The following is a 7,492-nucleotide window of genomic DNA, read 5'->3' as shown; positions in this document are numbered from 1 at the left end:
GCCGTCCCCCCCTCGCGGCCGCCCCACCTCGCGGCCGTCCCCCCCTCGCGGCCGTCCCCACCTCGCGGCCGTCCCCCCTCGCGGCCGCCCCACCTCGCGGCCGTCCGCGCACCACAGACCTGGCGTGGCCGCAGACCTGGCGTGGCCGCCCCGCCTCGCGGCCGCCCCGCCTCGCAGCCACCCCACCTCGCGGCCGTCCCCACCTCGCGGCCGCCCCGCCTCGCGGCCGCCCCCCCTCGCGGCCGCCCCCCCCCCCGCGGCTGCCCCGCCTCGCGGCCGTCCCCACCTCGTGGCCGCCCCACCTCGCGGCCGCCCCCCCGCGGCTGCCCCACGGACCTGGCGGGGCCTCAGAGCTCGGCCGCGAGGCTGTCCCGCGTGCTGGCGGCGGAAAGCCCCGGAGCCGGCGGTGAAACCTGGGAGGAAGGAAGCGTCGCGGCGGAGAGCCAGGCCCTCTGTAGGAAGGGACTAGGCGGCGGCCCTGGGGGCCCCATGGACGGGCTGGCCGGGCCCCGAGCGGTCTCTCCAGGCCTGCGCTGTGAGGAGGCTGGGCCGTCGGGTGAGGGGCTGGTTTGCAGCTGTGCTGGGCGCTGCCTCGGGACCCCCCTCCCACTTTACTGTCTGGGGCTGTCAGCGTCCCCTGGAGAAGGGAGAAGACCCCGCGGGTCACGGCAGCTCCCGGCCCCCGCCGCCCTGGCACAGGCACACCCAGCCGGGGACCATGTGGGGACCTCACGTAGGCGGCCGCGGCCCCGGTGAGGCACAGGGTTCCCCAGGTGCAGCCCAGGTCGGGGCCTGGGGCCGAGGGGATGCTGAGTGGCACCTGGGAGCCTCTCCCCGGGCCCTGGGCCTCAGCCCCAGCCCCCAGACAACCCCTGAAGGTCCAATCTCGACAGCCGCACGAAGGTGGGGGACCCAGCAGTAGCCAGATGGCCCAGCCTCCAGGATGCGGGCCCAGGCACCCGGCGGCTGTGGGGTGACAGTGTGGGGGCCCCCGGAGGGGCCGCAGGGTAAATTCTGGCTGGATCTGGGCCGGGATGAGACAGCTGCGAGCAGGGTGAACTCCCGGGCCGGGGGTGTGCAGGTTACCGCCTCGCGTGGGATCCGGCAGAGGAGCTTGGGCGGTCAGGTGCTCCGGGAGAATGCCACGTGCAAGGGCCCAGCCATGTCTGAGATGCCCAACAGAGGGGCAGCCCCTTCCAGGCAGGAGGACAGGTGCCCGGAGCGCCCACCCTGACCCACCCTGAGCTCCACTGAGGTCCTGGAGGCGCTCCGCCGCAGTGCGGGCTAGAGGAGGTCTACCTGGATGGAGGGAACCAAAGCTCAGTCGGAAGAAGCGACAAGGGCACCAGGTTCTACGTGTCTGTGCTTCGTAACACATGGCACATGACGCACTGCCACCAACAGCCCATCTGAATACACCCCCCACCGATGCTGTCAGCTGTGAGGGCTGGAGGCTCCCGGGGATGCTCCCGCGGGCTGGTGCGGGGCACTTGCTTCGGGCCGCAGGGCAGCGCGTGCTTTCCGAGGAGAATGCCGGCCGCCCCACCGGGCCCGCGCCGCCAGCCCCCGGCGCTCCCCCCCACCACCCCCACCGCAGGAGTAGATGCTGCCGGGTGAGCAGGAATGACACAGACATGGTTCTGTACAAAACCTGAAATATTTTTACTCTTTTAAAACTTTGATCTAAGCTGTCTTAGATCTCATGGACTCGATACAAGAGTAATATGAATTGGGAAATAAAACACTTTAATAGCCACGGTAAACTTTGTTAGAAATGTACATGTTGCCAAATAATAATAATAATAAACTTTAAAAAATAAAAGAGAGAGAGAGAGAACAGCTTGATGGCTGGGTTAGAGTATATAAATGTTCAACGAGGACGGGAAAGGAAGCCTCGGGGACGCCGGGACGGCACAGTGGGCGCGGCCGGCGCCCAGCGAGCTTGCCCGCCAGCCTTGGGGCCGGGCCTCGCGGACTCGGCGCCCAGGGACGGGCATATAAACCAAGCTCATAAGAAATGTACAAATATAAAAAGCTACAAACATTAATAAATTACAGCATCACAAAACACAGAAACACTTCACAAGGTGCTAAGTAAAATAACTGCATCCCCACCCCCTTCGCCAACGAGAAGGAAACAAAGAGCTGGTGTCCGCGTGGAGGCCTCCCCCAGCCCGCGTGGCTCGCTGCCGCCCAGACAGACAGAAGACCCCGGGGACACGTGTTTTTCAGGCAATACCTTAGTTCCTAAAAGAAGAAAGTAACACCAACGGGAACAGTAAACAGAAAGAAGGAGGCAAACCCAAGTGTTCGTCATACTCGGCAAAAAACTCGTATAAATGTTAATGACAGACTCTCTAGAAAGAAATCCCTAAAGATACTTTTACTCTTATAAAAAAGAAGTTATTTAAAAAGCTATTTACACGCTACATTCTATGAAAAATATGCTTCAGGAGATACATCTAAAATTAAAATACAGGATTGCCTGAGAAACAACTCCAGCCCCTCCGTGTCGACGGGCGGACGTTCGGTCCGGGGTCCACCCGGGGACTCGACACCAAACACGGACAGATGACAAGACAGACGTGCCGGGCCCCGCGTCCTCGGGCCGCCCCGTCGCCACCCACCCCGCCAGGCGGGGTGCCTCAGCTGAGAAGTGCTTCTCGGAGTGTAGCCCGTGGGGCAGCGTTGGGCCCACCCTCATGGCTTAGCCCGGGCCACCAGGCCCCACATCACGGCTGGGCCCAACCCTTCTGGGGAGACCCCATGATGGCGCCCCCACCCACTAACACACGGACCCTGCTGCCGGCCCCAGTGTCCCGAGAAAGACCCTGGCCATTCAGGGCACGACACCCACCATCCGGCCCGCCACCTGCCGGCCGGGGAGCACAGAGGCCCCTCTCCTGGCCGGGCCGCACACTCTCTGGACTGAGAATCACTTGGGAAGAGTAGGGGGGCACATAATACCCCATTTTCTCCTCCTCTTCCTCTCTAGTGTTCTTTGCCTTTTTTAAGCCTCTGGAGGCTACCAGCCTGTGGCCAGCTCAGACTCTGGGCCTGGTGAGCATTGGCTCACTCCTTCCTCGAAGGACTCGTGCTCCCGCAGAGCTGCAGAAGCCCTGCGATCACACCCACACTCAGGGGTGCCCGGAGGCTCTCCTGAAACTGGAATGGTCCTCAAACAGGCAGGGCCGAGTTTCGGGAACTGGTCACTCTAAGCAACTTGAGAAAGGACGTCTGTCCACATTGGTGAGCTCCGCCTGCTGAAGCAACAGATGCTCGTATGGGGGGAGTGGTGGCCGGGAGGGGGCCAGGCCCTCCCCCGGGTGAGGCAGCGTGGCCACCCTCCTGGGGGCTGATGTTCTAGCGGGGCTCCGGGGGTCCTGAGCGGAGCAGAAGGATCCTGGCTTTCCAAACTTTAAAGGAGCAGTTTTCCGTTCCGATGAATTTTCAAAATTTTTCCAAGCCTCTGCTTGGCGGTGGCCATGCCCTTCTTTGTACGTTTTCCTGGAGGCAGAGGAGAAGACAGGAAAATGCCAGGTGAGCGAGAGGCCAGAGGAGCCCCTCCTGGAGCCCCCACCCTCTCCAGAAGGCGGGCCTGTGGGGCCTGAGCCCTGGGCCCCCCCAGACCCTGCAAAACCACCAGCGGCCAACGAAGTGCCCTGCTTAGAGGCTGCAGCGACCAGGACGGGGGACGGCATTACTCCAGAGTGACGCCCGTCCCACCTCCTGGCAGGAGCCACGCTCCTTGTGTCCACGGCCGGCTGGGACTCATGGCCAGGGTGCAGGCACACTGGGGGCCTGGGGGTGAGAGTGGGGGGCATCCAAGGGACCTAGTCGGCAGTCCCACTGCCAAATCGCCCGGGGGAGCCTGGAACCCCTCAGCAAACTGCTGACCACACCCCGACTTCAAGCCAGGCCCCAAAGCCGAGGCCACCAGACCAGCCTCAGCACTGTGAGGGACCGCAGCTTTCCATCTTGAAAGGGACCGTTTCTGGCACATGCTGGCCACGTGTGTGGCTACAGACACGGGGCCACGGGGGACGGGGCAGGCCTGCGGGCACCTACGGCACACCCCAGAGCAGGGCCGCTCGGGGCACGCGGGCACGGTACCTTTGGCAGCGGCGTTGTTGGGGGATGATGCGGAGGGCCGCCTCTGCGAGAGGAAGACCCCAGGGGCCATGGGCTGGGAGGCACGGCCAGCCTGGGCCCCTGCAAAGGCTCCGGCCGCGGTGTACTCGTGGTCCGCCAGGCTGCTGCTGTGTGCCTCGGGCGGGGGCTCGGGCGAGCTGCCCTCCTGTGAGGCCTGGCTGCTGGCCGCGCTGGTGGAGGCCGGGGTGGTGGAGGCCGGGGTGGTGGAGGCCGGGGTGGTGGAGGCCGGGGTGGTGGAGGCCGGGGTGGTGGAGGCCGAGGTGGTGGAGGCCGAGGTGGTGGAGGCCGGGGTGGTGCTGGTGGAGGCCAAGGGGGAGGGAGTGTTGGGAGCCAGCTTCCTTTTGGTGTTCTTTTTCTTCCTGCTCTTCTGCTCCTCCTTTGAACAAAGTGTATGGGCCGGCTTCAGCCGCTGAGGAACTGGACCCAGCAGCAGCCCAAGCCCCACCCCCATTCACCATGACCCCCAGAGCAGCGCTGGGGCCCGTGCGGGGACCAGCACGCCCCCTGCGTGAGGGGATGTGGCACAGGCACTCAGCTGCAGTGGACATGCCCCCCCACCCGGCTCTGAGCCGCCAGGGGACGTGCTGCCCGCTCCCACCTCCCCAGCCTCCCACTCCCAGGGGTCAGCAATACTCGGATGTCCCCAGGCCTGCGACAGCTCCCAGCCTGGGCGGGCTGGGCCCCTCCTCACCTGCTGGGACAGCTTGGCTGCGGCAGCTGCCAGCCCGGTCTCGATGGAGGCCACTCTGGTGCCCTCGCGCACAGGCCTGTCCTGCCTTGGAACCGATGGGCCAACCCTCGCTGCAGGAGAGAACACCCGCCTGCTTGGAGCAGCTGCCCAGCCCCTGAACCCCCCTCCCCAGCCCCCTCGGCCCTGCCCCAGTCTGTGCCCGAGTCTCCGGGACACTTCACAACTCAGGGAGGGTCAGCATGAGCCCCGACGTGAAGGGCCCCCATGCCAACAAGACGGGAGAGAGCAGGAAGGGGTCACAGACGGTGGACGAGACCCCCACCCATGGGCTGCTGTGACCCAGCCAGGTGCAGAGATGGCCTTCCTAGGGCTGCTCATTCAGGACAAACCAGGTGAGGGACCGGCCCCCACAGGGAGCCCCCCCATTGTCCACCCCACTCGCAGGAGCTGGGGTGCCTTTGGGGGAAAGTGCAGCCCCAGTCAGGCTCCCGGAGGCAACCAGCCCCACCAGCACCCCTCACAGAGCCAGGGCCGCAGCCTGCAAGCCAGAGGGACGGGCGGGGGACACGCTGCCCAGCTCCGGGCACTACCTGTGGGGCTATAGGGAGCGTCGTCAGAGCCTTTCCTCCGCTTGGACCGGGACTTGAAGACCGGACTGTCCTCGTCAGACTCCAGGGAGGGGTAAACTAGGGAGACAGGGGGAGAAAGGCCTGAGCCAGCGGTGCCATGGGGGGACGGGGGCTTCAGGCAGCCAGCCGACCTTGCGAGCCACTGTCCCCCCTGGCACCGCTGCCACACGCTCAGGCACGGGCGGCCCCAGAACCGTCAGGCCGAGGGCCCCCCGAGACCCAGGGAGAGCAGGGACTGGCCAGACAAGAGACCCCAGCAACCCCCATGGGCACTGCCCCAGCCTGCCTGCAGTGTCCCCTGTGCTTCCCAGAACGCCCCCTTCTCTGCTGCTGAGTCCACTGGAGGCTGCCGTCCCAGCGAGTCTCCGAGGAGGGAGCCCCACTAAGCTGCGTCCTTCCATCGGGGCCCGCCCTGCCCCCCACAGGAGTCCAGAAAAGGCGCTCACTGCTGTCAGTCTGTGTCCAGCAGACGGGGCCGGGCCAGCCCCCCTTGGGAAGGCTCTCCAGGGGCAGGAGTGTGAGCTCGGGGCATCCTACACACCCCTGCGAGGCAGGCCGAGGTGTGCAGGCAGGTGCGCACTCCTGGCCCCCCCCACCCCGGGCAGCCTGGAGCCCCCCCTGAGGGACAGCCTGGAGGGCTGTGGTGGGGGGTGAGGGGTCATGCCCTCAGGGTCCCTGCTCTGCCCCCCTCAGATGTGGGCCACCGGGGGCCTCGGTGTTGTTATTCACACAGAGACAGGCAGGGTGGATGGGGTCTCAACGTGTCTGACCGCACGGCCGCGTGGGGGATGGCTGGGCCGGTCCTCAGAAGGCAAGACGGGTATGGACCCTCAACCCAGCACGCCCCCTCCTAGGTCCTTGCCTGGGGGCACCACGGCCACACAAAACCCCTGCACCGGTGAGCACGGCAGCAGTGTCCACAGGGGCCAAGAGGAGGAAGCCACCAGGCGACTGCGAGCAGCCGACGGTGAGCACGTGTGGCCGCCCGCGCCGACTGGCTGCGCCGTGACGAGCCCGTGAAGGACCGCCTGCACCCAGGACACGATGCACGCAGACAGGGGCACTCGGGGGCCAGGGAGAGTTCCCTTCTGGGTGGTGACAATGCGCGCCCTCCACTGAGTCACGTGCTTCTGAAGGCGGACCTTCCTCTCTCCTGAAGAAGGGCCAGGGTCTCCGCCCGAGGACAAGCCCAGCAGCACCGCGGGGAGGCCCCTCCAGGGGGGCAGGCCGGAGCCCGCCCGCACCCCCCAGGGCTCACCGTAGTCCGAGTCCCTGAAGCAGGCGTCCAGGTGGTCCTGCTCCTCCTCGTAATCGTCCAGGTCCACGCTGTTCTTGGCCGCCCTCTTCAGCAGCCGCTTGCCCGCGCTCTTGCCGCCACCCCCGTTCTTCCGGGCACCGTGGGCCGCCAGTGAGCTGCCCTTGGCCTGGCCGGCGCCCCACGTGGTCTGCAGGCAGGAGTCAGAGGCCTGCAGGTTGGCCATGGACAGCATTCCCTGAATGGCTTCCTGCGTGCTGGGGGAGGCCGGGGGCTGGCTGGAGGCACAGAGAGATAGGCACTCAGCCCACGGCCCACAGCCCACAGCCCTCGGCCCACAGCCCACGGCACTCAGCCCACAGCCCACGGCCCACGGCCCTCAGCCCACAGCCCACAATCCACGACCCTCAGCACTCAGCCCATAGCCCATGGCCCACGGCATTCAGCCCACAGGCCACGGCCCATAGCCCATGGCCCAGCCCACACTCCACAGTCCACGACCGTCAGCACTCAGCCCATAGCCCACAGCCCACAACCCACGACCCTCAGCACTCAGCCCACACAGCCCATGGCCTACGACCCTCAGCACTTAGCCCACGGCCCACGGCACTCAGCCCACAGCCCACAGTCCACAGTCCACAACCCTCAGCACTCAGCTCATAGCCCACAGCCCATGGCCCATGGCACTCAGCCCACAGCCCACGGCCCATGGCCCACGGCACTCAGCCCACAGCCCATGGCCCACGGCACTCAGCCCATAGCCCA

The 7,492-nt window shown here is 66.1% G+C and overlaps 1 protein-coding gene across 1 annotated transcript in view; it reads right to left on the bottom strand.

Annotated features, from left to right (window-relative positions):
• Positions 1-1,647: 1,647 nt before the first annotated feature.
• Positions 1,648-7,492, bottom strand: part of PHF2 (PHD finger protein 2) — a 77,177-nt gene continuing 71,332 nt past the window's right edge. Inside the window, exons 13-17 of the mRNA XM_032397819.1 lie at positions 6,731-7,005; positions 5,434-5,529; positions 4,844-4,953; positions 4,114-4,528; positions 1,648-3,507 (exon numbers count right to left, since the gene is read on the bottom strand). Coding sequence (XP_032253710.1) covers positions 3,419-3,507; positions 4,114-4,528; positions 4,844-4,953; positions 5,434-5,529; positions 6,731-7,005 — 985 coding nt within the window. The 3' untranslated portion in view covers positions 1,648-3,418. The remainder of the gene's footprint in view (positions 3,508-4,113; positions 4,529-4,843; positions 4,954-5,433; positions 5,530-6,730; positions 7,006-7,492) is intronic.

This window comes from Phoca vitulina, unplaced genomic scaffold (assembly GCF_004348235.1).
Source record: "Phoca vitulina isolate PV1807 unplaced genomic scaffold, GSC_HSeal_1.0 scaffold104, whole genome shotgun sequence".
NCBI lineage: Eukaryota > Metazoa > Chordata > Mammalia > Carnivora > Phocidae > Phoca > Phoca vitulina.
The sequence above is the reverse complement of the archived record's forward strand: the minus strand, read 5'-3'. Positions and strand labels throughout refer to the sequence as shown.